Below are 15718 nucleotides of genomic sequence, written 5' to 3'. Positions count from 1 at the left end.
AAGAACCAACCCTACTATAACACTGTCACAGAAATTCTGTTCTGTAATTATTTTAAGATGCATTTGAAAACACTTTTGCTTGCATTTCACAAAAATGAGACTAATATTAAAAGAAATCCTTTAACCTTATCAGTTGACATATGTCATTATAAAATAAATACAAATCAAACTGTTTACAGAAACATACAAAAAGTCTAGCACTGAGCTGACAGGGTTTTCCTAGAAGTTTTAGAGCAGCACTGATACAGAACCCAGCTTCACAGAGAAGAAAAGGTACAGCGAGAACCTTAAGGATATCTAATCAAGTTTATACAGAAGAATCTGAAAGACCAGATATTCTCAGGTAGACAGAACTGTGCTTATTCACAAATTTCTTCAGTGTCCGAAACCTTTTCTTCTGATCTTTACAGCCTTGGTGTGATACATATTTAAAGTACTTGCAATCTAGCAGGGGGAAAAAAAAGAAAAAGTTATGTAAGTTATACCATGATGTAAGTTATAAGCCAATACCAAATGTTCTTTTTTTAAAAAATAACAGTATCTTTACATACAAGCATCTCAGCAAAGTTTTTCAGTAATAAAACGTTATAATCCAAGAAAGGCACGTTAGAGGCATAGCTGCAGCTTTAAATAATTAGTCCTCATTTGACCCATAAAACACGTACATATTCTGCAAGACACAGCATATGCTTCTTTTGTTTTACTCCAGATATATTAGAAAGTAAGATTTCAAAAGTGTAAAGAACCATTCATTTCACACATTAATGTATTAACTTGGATAAGTGGAATACAGGCTCATATAAGCCTTTATTTTATACCAATAAGCACAGATAGCTTCATTAAAGAAAGTCACAGCTGGAACCATCTTATTAGTCATCTAGAGATAAAAGCCAGGAGACATTTGATAACATTTTACTGAAAAGAAAAAAGCTCTCAACATGAGAAATTGTTTTATGAAATCCCAAAGGTATTACTTATAGCAAAGCTGACAAAGAACAAAGTGACCATCCAAAAGTCCACACTTGTCTACAAACCATGCTCTCTACACCATTTTCTCATTCTCAGCTCAGCGGCTGCTTCTTGGTTTGATTTTCCACTTGGTATTGTCAGCATTTCAAAGAATGCTACCGAGGTCGTCATGATTTCCATGACCTTCCCATCAAATTGCTGGCAGTTTACACTCAAGGCCTCCCTCCTCCTCTTTCTTATACTATGATATGCTCGTGATCCTCAAGCACTGGCTACTCCCCAGTATTTCCTGGGATGCTGCCTAGACTGGCATCCAGCAAGTAAAGTCTCCACAGTCCTCACAACATTCACTCAGGAGCACATTGTGTATTTCTGAAATTGTGGTTTCAAGGTTATAAACAAGAACAAGATAACTAGTACTACGACTGCTCAACAAAGCCAAATAAAATAGAACTTTAAACCAGGATAAAATAAGTAATGCGAAATATGTCTCACTGACAAATATCAAACCATTCAGGGAATAGATCAGTTGCATCCCATTTCATTAGGACTAGAACTAGACAATATTTCTGGAATGAAAAGGAAACATTTATTACCCTTTCCCAGCAAGATTCCAGCCACCACAGCTTTTTCATACGCAAGGCTTTCATTTTCCTGCCAGTTCCTTTTTGCCAAGTAGCGGCTAAAATGGAAGGTCGGCCACCAGTCCTTTCTGGAGTTCCACTCCTGCTTGATCCAGTCAGGATGCTTCTCAGAGCTTGAAAAAGGTGAAACAAGTTATAGAGTAGTTTAAACTGGGCTGAAATGGTGACAGAAGCATCCACTGTATTTTTTTAATCCCTGGCAATGCTAATGAGGCAGGAGGTAAATTCTAGCAGTCTCTAGACTCTAGAGTGACAGAGATTATGGTGAAACAAAGCAAGCTTTTGACTTGTGTGCCAGTTTGTCAATAAAAATAAGAAAGCTCCTTTAAATTTGTCAACAAGTTAGTATTTTGATTTTTTTTTTTGTTTAAGAGTTTGTATACTCAAAGACTGACTTATCCCAGAGACTTAGTTTATCCCAATAACTGTTACCCAATAAAGACTTTAAACCAAGCGGTTCAGAAATGGAAGCTAACTACAATATGCAAGTGATATTCCATAAATGAGCAAGATACTCAGTATATTTCAAGATACTCTGAAGCTGTGTCTTCAAACACAAAACTGCAAGTAAAGTTAGAGCATCACACCATTTTTACTTGCTATATACATGAACACTCCTAGCTTTAAAGCATCAAGTTCTGGGCCTTGGCCTTGTAGGGAAGGAGCCAGGAAGAGAGCAAAATGGGTCAAACTAAGTACTGAATTAGTTTTACTGTAAATATACAGGTTTTTTTTTTTTTAAAAAAAGTTGTATATTGTGTAAAATAAAGTCATTGGAGGCCTTCTGGGCATGGATTGCCTGGAGCTGGCTCCCTCTGGAGTCCATGTCTGTCAGTGTTGACCAGGACACATCAATCCCTGGGCCTGTTGGCTCAGCCTTTGATACTACACTGCCTGCCTTCTTCAACAGTTACCACCATCACACAACAAAGAACACAACACACCAGTCTGTACAGCACCAGCTGTGCCCATGTCGTCACCCAGGGATTCTCAAACAGATCCAAGTAACAGATGCACAGGAGACATTCAGAAGACCCAACAACTCTTTTTCCCCCCAGTTGAGGGAATATGGTGATAGGCAGCAAATGCTACCCAAACATCTGAACAACTCTTCCTGCAGAAGCACAGAGCCTGGCAAAAAAAAAAAACCCTTTCAGGCGATGACGATAATTGAAAGTCAGGAAACTCTCCAATAATATTTCTTCTTTCCTCCCTGCGAAAGCACACTGCAGCCAAGCACTGCCACAGAACCCAGAGCAGGCCAGCTGACTCTTCCATTCACCAGCATGGAAGATAAACTTGATAAAGGATCTTTGGATCACTTGACAAAGGATCACTTTGTCAAGTGTGCAAAGGTGGAGACCAGACACTCAAATTTGTTTTTAGTACATTTTATCAGAGATACCATACTTACATTATAATTTGTTTAACTTGTCTTGCCAAGCAACTCCATGCTTTTACATTTTCCTTCCACCCAGCATAATCCAAGGCTGCAAAAATAACCTCTAGCCCCAGTCGACGTTTTTTTCTTTTCTCTGAAATTAAATTAGGCTGGACTCATTAGTAAGCAACTACAAGTGAAATCTAGTTCTCCATTCATGCTGCCTTCCCATACATTGCTACTTTCCTTATTACTGAGGGTTCTTCCCTTCTACCTACTACCTCACCCAAGAGATTAAGTAAAGGAAGACTTCCTGAATCTAGAGCACAATTCACATTGGAGACACTCTGTCCCTATTCCCACCCTGCTCAAACATTGCTCATGCAAAAGGTGCACACAGAACTGCTTGCCTGTCCCACACTGCCCTTGCAGCACAGCTGCTGCTTCTGAGGCTCGCTAATCAAAGCTCCCAACTGGAGCTGCTGTTCAATTTGTTCTGCCCACGGGAACTGAACACTGTGTCTCCATAACATTTCAAGTCCTGAGATGCTATCGGGGCGGGGGGGGGAAAGCACATCTCGGACTGATATGAATAAAGCAGGCACTTCACATCAGCAGCTACATATCAGAGATCTTAAAACAAGACTTGAACTATCAGAGCAGGCAGACGTGTGAAAAGTTGTTTTTTGAGTATAAATTTATTCAAAATTCAAGTTGCCCAAAAGAGCTAAGAAAACTTAGCAAAAGTGTCATGCAAGAACAAGCGATACTCTCCTCTGAAAAATGAAGTTTCAGCCAAGGGTAGGATTTTTCAGAAAGAGGAGCAACAGAAGGAGAACAATCTTGATTCAAAGACCTTTCACCAGCCTGCCAACTTTCAAGAAGATAGTCAACTTGGAATATAACTTATCAGCATGGCAAAACAAATCTCCTGTGTGGAAGACATTTCTACCAGTTTGAAGGTAAAACTCCCTCAAAGAAAATGAAGATTTTGTTCTCTGATCAATAACACTGAACTAAGGCATATGTCCATCTCAACTTCTCTAGAAGAAAAGAATTAGAGACCCCACAAAGGGAGCAGCAAGTCTGGCATTCAGACTATGGTATCTCAAAAAAAAAAAAAAAAAAAAAAAAAAAAAAAAAAAAAGTATTTTTGATACCCTGGGTATGTGTTACAACATTTTGCTTTGATCAGCCTTTTAACTTAGAAAAGCATTTGGTTAAAGAAGCTTGTAAATGCCTACTGCAGCAGCTGACTTCAAGGTTCCTATGATCTGAAAGCTGTGCTTTTTGTTTTAAGAAAGCAGAACTACTCTGAAGAGCAGACAGAAGGCTACAAAATAATTTCAGAATATTATTAGATATCAGATTAACATTAAGGAAAAGAGCAAAGATATTTAAAGACTTACTTGACTTTTGAAGCATGATATTAAAATCTATCATTAGTTCATGAGAGGGAACAATATCATGCAAAATCTGAAAAAGAACAAAACACAGACATTGTTTTTGATGTAAAAACTTTCAAATACTTATCTCAGTTAGGCAGAAGCACCAGCTTCAGACTTTTTTTTTTTTTTTTTTTTACATTAGAAAAATTAAGCAATCAGGTACCTTAGTGTCTTGATGTAACAAATATCTAGGGCCATTTTGCAGCTCTGTGACACTACCCTGAGACATGATGGATGAAATACCTTGATGGGAGTCAAGAAACCTTGCACATAAAAAATATAACATTCTCCAGAAGCAGCCCAAATCTATATTCAGTATCGCCTTTTTAGAGGGTTACATCACCTCCTTCCTAGGCCACTTCACTTCTAGCTCCCCTGTTTACTGCTTTGTGCACTGGATAATGGTTTCAGGATCTCTTAGACCAGTTCTTTGATTTGTCACTATCTTTAAGAGATTAACTTATAAAACCACTGCTGAACAACTCTGGGAAACCAGAATTTTATTCCCACAGGCTACAGTTTAAAAGCCTCAACTTTATGAAGCTGTGTTAAAGCTTCTGCCCCAGTGAAAGTATTTTAGTGCCATCAAGTGGCAAGAGAGATAATAAAACATTGTTGGCAATAAATTACCAAGATCAGTGACCAGGGGTGAGGAAAGTGGGAATTCAAAAGCAACTATACAAAAGCTTAACACAGCAAGTTCTTGTCTGTCAACAGTCAGCAGAAACGAAGTTGTATTGTAGCTTAAACACATGGCTCATTGAAAACAAGCAGAGAAACTAATTGCTAGACAATAGTGAAGAATGCAAGCACCCAGTCATTTCTTTAATACAATAAAATTCAAACTGTAACAGAAATCAACACATCATGTTCGAGGCTGCTGGTACAGACTTCTGGACCATACAAACATCCTCTCTGAGCTTAGAGTTGCTGAAAGTTATTGACTTAGAGAAGCTGTGGTGTGTTAAGTTACACAGGCAGAACAGAGACTTGAATTCAAGCTAACAGAGAGAAGGAAGATAGTAAAGGATGCTGCTTGCTCCACTGATCAGCATCCCTCCACCTGACTTTCCTCCAGCTGTCTACTTCCCACAGAGAACGTAACAGGGCAAATAAAGTAACGGGAGCCCAGCTGAACAAACAGTCAGACCACCATGCAACATGAACACCTACTATATAATATATACCTTGAGCACAGAGATCAATGACTTCTTTGGTTCACCATGTCTCTTCAGGAACTGATAGAGGTAAACATGAGCATTGGGATTAGCAGGAAACTTTGAGTTGTAGGCATATTCACTTAACACTTGGCGGGCTTCATCATGGTCCCCGTAGAACTCCAACAACTAAGAAAAGTCAAGTCTGTCATTCGTTTGCCACATACTGGCAATAAAACTCTTACAACTAATTTTGGGTTGCCACAGAACTGTCCAGCAGCAGAGTCTGTATCTAACAATACAGTCTATTAGAACAGAATAGGATCAGTGTATTTTAATTTTATTGGTCCCTAATGCTACTGCTCTCATCACGTGCTGACAAAAATTCACATATAGAAACAGCTATAGGAGAAAAATCCTTTAAACAGGTAAGCGTTAAGAATTACCACCACTTGTTCACGGGAAAAAGACATTGCAGCAACCTGCCATGTGCTTTACAAGAAAACACAATGAGAGAACTTGACAGTTACCAGCACCTAGTAAAATTCCATAAGATGTGGTAAGAGAAGTCAGAGCTTATCAGTAATTACAAATATTAAGTAATTTCAAAGTGATTTTAAGATTAATTTTATTTCCTGATCAGAATTTCTAAGTGAATATTTAAAAGAAACTGAGGGATTGCATGTTTGGTGTCTTTAAGGTTTAGTATAGTCAGAAAGAAAACAATTCCTTTCTCATTGTCCTGCCAAAGAATTTGTGTTCAGAAATTTAAAAAAGCAGCTGTGCTCTAATTTCTCTACCAGCGCTACTATAAAAACAAAATCTGCAAGTTGGTTGTCTTTTTATTGGCAAGGCATGGATGAAACCCTGTTTGTATTCTATACAGGCTCTGCTGTTGCTCTAAATCAAAGCCAATGAGATGCATGTACTAGATACGTTGCTTTTAAAAATACTTCACTGTCACCCATGTATATATAACAAAACTGCAACGTATCTTACTCTGACAGTGAAAAATCAGACAGGGAAACACAAAACTAAGATCTGTAAAACATGCTCTTACATCTACATAGCATTTCACAAAGAGATCCCAGACTCCAGGTATTTGAATGATCTCCTTTAAGTTCACTGCTGCCTTCCGGAAGGAACTGTGCATTTCCTGTTCAACAGACAAGTCTTCAAATCCACCCCTTTCTACCAAAATATAACAGAATGCCACAAAGTTAACTTTGTTAATCAAGAGGGATGTTGAAGAAGTGGTACACCTGAGATGATCACATTTTGCTAAGCAAGGACTCTGCTCACAGAACTTTTAAGGAAGCAAACAAAAAAGAGAAAAAATCCTCAGAGGAAACCCTCAGTATTGGAACAACAAGAAATTTCCACTGTTCTGCATACATATTTATGTTCATCAAACTTTAACTCAGACATTAGCTGCAGTGTTCCAAGAAAAGACACTACCAATACAAGGTCTACAAATCAAATTCAATACTGAGTTTTTGATAGAAAAAAGTAGAGACCCAATGCAACTAAAGCACACAGCCAGCAGGAATCCGCAGGGTTAGAGACCATGCACAAGCAGCAACCCACACATTGCTATCTTTAAACAGAAAGCCCAAACACAGGAGGTTTTTCTGTTAGCGCTCAAAATTCTAGCAGCAGTCACAAAGCTTTATGCACCTACAAAGAAGCCACTGCTATAGATGGATGCATTCCTTTGGCCACTGTTTTAGGGGATACTGCAAGGACTGTGATGGTGGGAAGGAATGTTACTTTGTTTCAGAACAGCATTTCAAGACATTTTAGAGTGCTAAGAAATTTGCTGGTCAGAGTGTCTTCCCAGCACCACCATCACTGGCGATATAGAATTATGTACCATTTGTACCCTGAACTTTTGAAGTCCCTTTGGTGCCTTATTATGCAGATAAAGGTAGAAGAGCAGCCCCACGAGAAAATATTAATTCAAACCACAGTGCCTGCAAGAATAAGCAAGTTGAAATTTACAGCTCAGTACAAAAAGCAGTACTAGGACTTACCATACTCTAGCAGGACATTCTTCTGCTTAGACCAGCTATAGTAGTCCAACAGTCCTCTGTAAGCCTGAATCAGTTTCAGTTCTTTATCCTGAGCAGTTGTTTGCTCTCCAAATCTCCAGCTTTCTGCCAGGGACAAGTTTTGGTAGGCTTCATCTGTTCGTCCATTACAAAGGAGATGAAAGGCATGCTCTAAACAGACCTACAATTCAAACAGTCCATAAAACAGCATTTCACATCATAAAGGGAGGGAATTCTAGCAATGCAGCAAAGTTTCATACAGACATACAGGGAAAGAAAAAAGCCTCACTACTGAAATCCATATAAAGTATTCCAAACACATTGTTAGTAAAATAATTTAATTAGAATTGCATTTTACATGTATTCTCTTATCCAAAGAGTATCTTTACAGGGAATTTTGGAGAAAAATGCAGGAATGCAAGAATACAAATGCCCCTGGGAGGGGTGAGGGAAGGGGTGTGCCAAGAACCTAAGCAATTTTTTAATCTGTCTGAATATGCTGGAAAAACGTGAATGAAAAGGATCTCTCACACTAAGATGTGTCCCTGGGAAGTGAGAGGGCTAAAGCTTCTGATAATTTGTGGGGCAGAAAATCACCAATCCAGGTGGTCTATATCCAGTGGTAGTTATCAAAAGCAGTTGCCGCAAAGCTTGCTGATCATTAGTCAATGCTGTATCTATTTTAGAAGATCCAGAAATGACCTGAGGTAATCTTGTCAGGTTCACATTTGATGAGTTTTGCATTTGGTTACCCAACTGCAGCACACCTGAAAGAGGGATGTCTTACTACCCTATCATGTTGATCAGGCAATGGATAAAAGCCCGAGCCTTAAGTTGCTGAAGACCTTTGCCAGACGTTCTTCACAGGAGATTACTAGAACTAGTACGACAAGAGAGGCAGAAGCATTGTCACAGATGAGAAACAGTCAGGAAGACCAAAATAACATATGTTTGAATGGGCCATCATGGACAAAGATCAATAGCTGCGTGACACAAGGGTCCACTGTATAAGGCCTACTGTTTTACATAGAGATTAACTACTTGAAAAGTGAGTAGATAATGATGGTAAAAATTTAAGTATAACTATGTGGCACAGTGGCCAAATGAAGCACCACAAAGAAAACTTTGCCCATGTAAACATGAAATTAGATGTTGCTGATTAAACTGATTTTCACCCATGCCCCAGCTTTTAGAGGTTTCAAAGTAAATGATTAATTAAGAGATCTACAGACTACTAAGGACTGACAATATGCAACTGTGATCAAATACATAGACCAATGAGATTTGGTAGGTAGAGAATAACAAAAAATATCATGCAGTTGGTAACATAGGTGTACAATCTTTGACTCTATTGTCAGTAATACATCCTAGAAGATACAGAACTTTCAGAAACAGTAATACTCAAATAAATGTTTAGATAAACATGGGTGGCAAATCATCAAGGCTGCATTAAGCACACTCTTACCTTCAAATACCTTTTTACTCCTAAAGTTTTCATCTGTTCTATAAAAGAGTTGAACTCTTTCATGCTGCTATGCGAATGATGGCACAAGATTTCTGTTCCTATTCTCCAAATCATCTATCAACGAGGGAAGAAAAAGATCCAAAAATAACTTTACTACAAAAATGGAAACAATCACTATACATGTAATGTTATCAAGCTTGTAGCTACTGTAACATATGAATAAAATACGCATTTGAATTGCAAATTAAAAACAGAATACTTAGTGTAGTCTACTGATATAGTTACTTACATGATCATCTAGTACATTTTTATAATCATTCCGCGGGTGCTTCACAATTGCTTGTGAAAAATCCAGCACTTCAGCAAAGCATATGGAAACTACATGTCAGAAGCTTCCCCTTCCTGTTACTGAAAAGCTTGTTTTTCTTTGATATGTTCCCCCTGAAGTGCAGGGTATACATAATTCATTTATTTAACAACTCAGCTTGATCCCTTTCCTCCTGCTTCTATCTCAGTACCTGTTTGGAGTTTTGTAGACACTAGAAAAGCTAGTAAAGATCTAAATAAGCCGCTAACTTTCAAACAGATTCTGACCAGTGGCATGCCAGAGGCAAATACATTTACTGCTTTTCCATTTTAGAAGACTACATTAAGACAACTTTTGTTAGATATGCCACTGATGGAATTCACTTGTACAAAGACCAGTTTTCATCTGTTGTGGCACTGGCTTATGTAAAAAAGCCTGCAAGTCAAGAGAACTTTTCAGGAACACTGAACACTCTGTTGGGAAGGGCATCAGAGAGTACAGTAATTTCTCAGCACTCCTAAAAGCCAGATCTCAGCAGAATTCAATGCCCAGCAAGATTGGTCAACCCCACAGCACAGAAGCATGCTTGTACAGATGCCAGCCTGACGTTTTTAACGAGTAATCAGGCAACATACTGCCTTGAACATTACCAATAATGAAGTCTGATGTACTTTCTGCAGCCTGTCATCCAAGACCTTCCACTTCTCTATTAGTGCTTGAATAGCTGCTTATACATACAGTCTTCCCCCTTTGTAGCACCATGCTCAAATCCATATGTTCTGTTATACATTGACTTTTTTTTTTAAATAAAGAAACTTACTTAGTTTTTGAAAGTTTCCTGACTTTTCAGGTCTTATCTTTGACACTTTTTCCTAAATCAAGCCTATGGAATTTATTTAGCTAAGACAAATGTTAGCCCTGAAGTACTATAAATGCTTCTTGCAATTATTTTTTTCAACTTCAAAAGAACTCCAATAAAGAATGTTGACTTACTTACCTCTGAAGGACCCACATATTCTGTAGAAAAGTCTTTCTCCAATGACTCAATATAGAAGGTCAGAAACTCTGCAGCCCTCTTCCACTGCTTTTGTAGCATGGCATCCTGAATGTAACTTAAACACGCTTCCTTGCTCTTCCTGAAGTTTAATTTGTATTCATGGGAAGTTGCTAAAAACAAACAAACAAACAAGCAGTGTTCAAATAATAGTATGCCTACCATTTTAGCATGTATCTCTTTTTATCAAATAAAAAATGATTTCTCAGACACTAAAGAAACAGATCTTCACTTACATACCTTTGAAAGTAAACACACCTACTTTCTGAAGAACCTGACAGGAGAGCAATAGATTATGACAGAAGCTGGAAATACAATATAAAAGAGCATTTTCACAAGCACCACAGACACGCAAACACTTCTGAAATAGCCAAGGACTAGCTGTTGCGCTCTACTTCCCTAGAGGTATTAAAGGACCATGGTGCTTTGGTAACTTAGTAGCGTTTTCAGATATTTTGGGGTGGGGTGGTACACCACACCTCTCTCTTCCCTTATTAATCCTGAACTGACCTTGTGACCCCACTGTACTAAAGTGTCACATACACACATACATATGAGCCATTCCAATAACAAGGACTAAACGATTCCCATTAGAAACAAAAAACAAAACACAAAAATACATGTAGCTAATTATTCTCTTGTGAGTACAAAATGGAAAGGGAGGCACTTATCACTTTCACATAAAGGGTGCAAGACACTGGTTCACCCTTGTTTTAGCACAAAATTGAACCATTTCCACATCTTTTTAAAGGCCATGGCTATGTAATATTTGCATGCCATGATCTAACATGCCCCTGCGACAATTTTCAAGCCACAAAAACCTTCTGCAAAGAAGGTGCAGAGCGGGCCAAACCAGCTCCTACAGGGATGCAGCAGGCAAAGCAATGACTCAAAGACAGGCTGGCAGCACTTTTATTATAGTGCATTGTACAAAAGCAGCTCTAAGCAACCTACACAAGATCATATCCACTATTCTAAAGGAAGCTTTTTATAGGAGCGCAACAGCATCTTCACACCTGAGCTAACATTTAAATTACTTCTAACTTCACAGGTTCTAACTACTCAGAATAGAAAAACCCAATGAAGATTGAAACATTAAATATATCAAAGGCTATGGCTACTGTAGTTAAGTCCTATCACTTAAGCTGCTGAGAATTCACCTGATATAGGTAGATTTGATGTAAAGACTCTGCTAAGTGTTTCATTACAAAAGAAATTTGAAACAAGAAGTATGCTCGAGGTTTTCCAGTCACCTACATCCACTATATTTTTGTTACCAGTCATTTCATCTACCCGTATTTTACTAATAGCGAAAACGCAGAACAAGCCACGCGCAGCTTATCACCCGCGGGAAGGGAGGGACAGCACGGGGATGCTAACGGTGAAGACGGCAGTCCCTGAGGCCCCCGGAGCCACGAGCGGCACGGGCTGCCCCCCGGAGGGGAGAAGGTCGAGGCCGCCGCAGGGCAGCCACCAGTCCTTGCTGCCTAACTGCGGCCCCGCGGCTCCGCCCTTACCCGGCCGGTAGAGGTGCGGCGGCAGGAGGGGCAGGTGCAGGGCCGGCAGCAGGGCGCTGCCCGCCTGCGCGGCGGGGCGCGGCGCCGCCCGCCCCACGAAACCGTCCATGGCCCACGGGAAGGGGCCGCCGCGCCGGGCGGCCGTTACCGCCGCCGCTACTGGCGCCGCTGCGCGAGCCGCCCCCACGTGACCCCCCACGCGTCTACAAGGGGGCATCGCCTGGCGGCAACGGCCATCTTTGACCCTGGCAGCCAGCTTCGGGGTGGCCTGACTACAGTTTCTAGCCAGCCTAACCCAAGCTGAGCCACTAAGCCATCCCGTGAGAGAGGCGAAGCCACGCCATCGTGAAGAGCTAAGCCAGAGCCCAACTTAAAGATGACCACCTCTTCCCACCCATAAACAGCCTCCGGCTCCCAAAGCGTGCGCCACCCGTTGCCCAGGTTTCACAAGGCGCATGCTAGTAGCGCCCACCGCGCATGCGCCTTGTGGAAAGCGGGCGGCTTCGTCGCCATGATGAGACGGGGAAATTTCCTCCTGCGCCTGCGCGCTGGGGAACTTGGGCAACTGCGTCGCCATGATGGAAGAGGGAACTGTCTCGTGAGCCTGCGCAGTGAGGAGGGTGTCCACGTGGAGGCGCGGGAGCAGGGCTGGGGGCTCGCTCGCCGGCTCCCCTCAGGGCGGCCGAGCGCCCCGGCCCTTCGTGCTTGCCTTGGGTCGGCCCTAGAAGGGTGCCGCTCACCCTCGGTACCGAGCGCCCCTTGCGGGCCAGGGCGCGACGGTGGCTGCTTCCAGCTGAAATAAATCCCAAAGGAGTGGGGCTGTGTGTTTACCTAGGGCAGGGCTGTCACTGAGCACCGGTCCTGCCAGGGAGGTGCAGCGCGCTGGCTGCCCGGAGGCAGCCTTCGAGGTCCGGGCAGCACGCCTGCGTGAGGTGTGCTGGTTTTGGTCTGCGTGTGGAGGTGGGGAAATGAGAAACGGTGAGGAAACGAGCCTAGAAGGAGAGCGGAAGCCTTACCGGGTGTGTTGAGAAACGTGGCAGAGAACTGTTTAACACATGGTGCCATCAGTGTTGTTACACCCGTGACTAGTAACTGAAAGTGATTTGTTACCTAGATCCTGTTGTCACCTTTCTCTAGGTGTACTGGTACTTTCTGTGGGTCTGTAATCTAGAACACCAATTTTCTACAGAAGAAAAGGACCCCAAGTCAGTGTGGTGCATTGTAGGGCAGCAGTGATGCCTGTGTTCCTAAAGGAGACCCAGGCTCTAGAAGTCCATCTGCACAGAATGTGGTTTGTACAGATTTGTGCTAGAACTTGCTTCATTAAATCACTTTCAGCAACTGACTTAACCTTCAAGTGCTTTGGTATGTTTAAAGCCCTGTTTTCTGAAGAAGAATACACATTTTTTTCTAAATGATTCTGCCCGGTGAAGGTGAGTAAGTGAAAATATTGGCTCAGATGAAAGGTTCGTCTAATCCAGTGTTTTGTCTTCAACTATGATCCAGAACAGGTGTCAATGGAAAAGTACAGCGCAGGGCAGTCTTTTGTAGTGTCTAAACATTTAACCTCAGTATCATACCCTACCGTGACATTTAATAAATCTATGTGGAGATAGCAGAAGTCTCATGTTACTGGTTTTCTTTGCTCTTTCAGCCTTTCCGATCTTGGCCTCTCACAGTCCCTGGTGTTATCACAAGAGTGTAGTCTTAATCGTGTGCTCTTCCAAAATTGGGCCCAGAATTTCTGTTCATAAGTATTTGGTATTACTCAGAGTTAACTTATTCAACTAATTTGACTATAAACCTTCTTTATTATATATTTTCTTTGTCTACCCTTTATACTCACCACCTTGTATGAGTGTCTCATTGATTATTGGTGTTGCATCCTACAACATTTCTGATGTTCTATTACATTAATACCCAAGTTTCAGTATTCAGCCTCCTCTACTTTATTTCTGAAAGTTCTCACATTTGCTTCTCTTGGTTTTTCTATTTTTCTGTGTCTTTGCTGATTCCTGTGTGAACTTTACCAGTTGGTCTTATTCATGGGTATTAGCTTTCATTTGGTAGATGCTTTAGTGCAGGAGAGATGGGGAAACCATTTTGTTTGTAACCGTGAACATGTACATCTCTGGATTCCATGTGCATAATGGGACTACTCTCAAAATTGAATACATATATTTGCAAGATTGGGGTTGAAGACTGAAGGAAATCTTACTTAAAACATCTAAATTTTAGTGAAATATTTCTCTTCTATGTTGCACATTAGGGAAAGCTGCATACATATCATTACTATGGAATACTTGAAATTGTAGGGAATTTTGGATGGTTGCAGTGGTAAACCCATGTATGTATATTGACAGCAAGCTATTCTTTATTGCACAATAATGGCAATGACTCATGCAAGAAATAAGTGATCTTGTTTCTCCTCACATCTCACTTTCCTGCACTTGTTTTTTTTATGATCATAGACACCGTTACTTTTTATCTTAGTCTTTTAATAAAGATAAGCTTGATAACCTGGTACTAGCATGGAATTATCCAACAGCTATATCTTCACAAGCAAATGGAGCTAAATATCAGAATGGGAATTAAGCCACAAGAAACTTTAATGTCAAGAAAAAATTACTTGTCTTTCATTCTTAGTCTCATAAATCATATGACTTGAATATACTAGTTTCCATATACAGCAGTGTATTAAAACCTTCTAATTTTGCCATGTTTATATTTCATAGTTTTTCTGTAAAATCTGTTTTTATGTGTATGTTTGGAGTTAACTCTTATGGGGTTTATTTCCAGAGAATTGCCGCTAGCAGCTCAGGCTGGTTGCAAGCTGTGATGAAATCCACATGTAAATGTTATGAGTTAGACTCTCCTAGTGCTTTTCCTCAGAGAGTATCAGCAACGGCGAGTAGGTATCACCCCATTTTATAGGATGTGAAATAGCCTCCCCAGAGTTTTGTTGACGTTTCTCTACCAGCAATGCTGCCTTCTGCAGCCACGATACCGTGCTAGGCCTAGGGAATATGTGCGGGCACCGTCCTGGACAAAACAGTGCTGGATGAACGAACTGTTGCATTCCTGTAGCTTGGCGGTGTTTCCTTAATCTTGGGATAGATGGGGCTAGAAGGAACGGCAAGATCCTTAAAGTAAGTTTGGCTATGAGGTACCAAAGCCTTTCCTTGCAGGACTGAATTAGGAAGAGACTTATTTCTGATGCGTTTTCATAACGTGATAAAATATTACACTGCTCTAGACTGGAGGGAGGGAGGGGAGTAAAAATAAGATACCTGTTTTTCAGAGATCGCGTAGTACTGACTGTGCTTGGCTCTCAAGCTGTAGGGCTCATGCGGCTGTAGAAGTGAGAGTAGGTAAAGCAAAATCAATAACCACGAGGATATGATAACGGGAGCGCTGCCGCTAACGCAATCGGCAGCGTTTCAGCGCTAACTGCCGGCGATAAGAGCCGGCAGCGAGTGGGAGAGGAGGATCAGCTCCTGTTGCAGCATAACCCCCGAGGAGCTGATGCTGAGAGCTGCAAATGTGCCGCTTAAAGGCGCTTGTGAGGTGCTCGGAGGAGTGGAGCCTTCCCCCTCGGCCGCCGGTCTTGACAAATTCCCGCTCCTTTCTGGGCCGGGCCGCGCCGGGGGGCGGAGGCGAAATGGCGGCGGGGGGCGGGCGGAGGCGAAATGGCGGCGGGAGGGGGGAGCTGGGGGCGGGCGAAA

General features: G+C 41.3%; 1 protein-coding gene across 3 annotated transcripts; it reads right to left on the bottom strand.

The window, feature by feature from the left end:
* Nucleotides 1-106: 106 nt before the first annotated feature.
* TAF1A (TATA-box binding protein associated factor, RNA polymerase I subunit A) lies at nt 107-12460 on the bottom strand. Of its 3 annotated transcripts, XM_026094688.2 has the most exons (11): nt 12388-12460; nt 10717-10750; nt 10420-10589; nt 9116-9229; nt 7633-7831; nt 6660-6790; nt 5630-5788; nt 4404-4470; nt 3028-3148; nt 1566-1726; nt 107-444 (listed from the first exon to the last, which is right to left on the bottom strand). In XM_026094688.2, exons 1-11 carry the CDS (start codon nt 12448-12450, stop codon nt 308-310), a joined length of 1356 nt encoding a protein of 451 aa, XP_025950473.2. In that variant the 5' UTR covers nt 12451-12460; the 3' UTR covers nt 107-307. The 3 variants fall into 3 exon arrangements, with proteins under 3 accessions (XP_025950473.2, XP_025950472.2, XP_025950471.2); XM_026094687.2 differs by lacking the exons at nt 10717-10750; nt 12388-12460 and adding an exon at nt 11994-12222 and having other exon boundaries at nt 5630-5680; XM_026094686.2 differs by lacking the exons at nt 10717-10750; nt 12388-12460 and adding an exon at nt 11994-12219.
* Between the last annotated feature and the right edge of the window lie 3258 nt (nt 12461-15718).

The sequence above is a fragment of the Dromaius novaehollandiae genome, chromosome 3, assembly GCF_036370855.1.
Source record: "Dromaius novaehollandiae isolate bDroNov1 chromosome 3, bDroNov1.hap1, whole genome shotgun sequence".
Lineage (NCBI taxonomy): Eukaryota > Metazoa > Chordata > Aves > Casuariiformes > Dromaiidae > Dromaius > Dromaius novaehollandiae.
The sequence above is the reverse complement of the archived record's forward strand: the minus strand, read 5'-3'. Positions and strand labels throughout refer to the sequence as shown.

Bases quoted from the DNA above. Each gene is read 5' to 3' on its own strand.
- TAF1A (XM_026094686.2), bottom strand. From the start codon at position 12,210: ATGCCCCCTTGTAGACGCGTGGGGGGTCACGTGGGGGCGGCTCGCGCA. The intron at 4,471-5,629 runs GTATATATTATA...GTTCTTTTTCAG, and splicing joins CATTGATCTCTGTGCTCAAG to ATTTTGCATGATATTGTTCC. The intron at 1,727-3,027 runs GTAAGTATGGTA...ACCTTTTTCAAG, and splicing joins CAAGTTAAACAAATTATAAT to CTCTGAGAAGCATCCTGACT.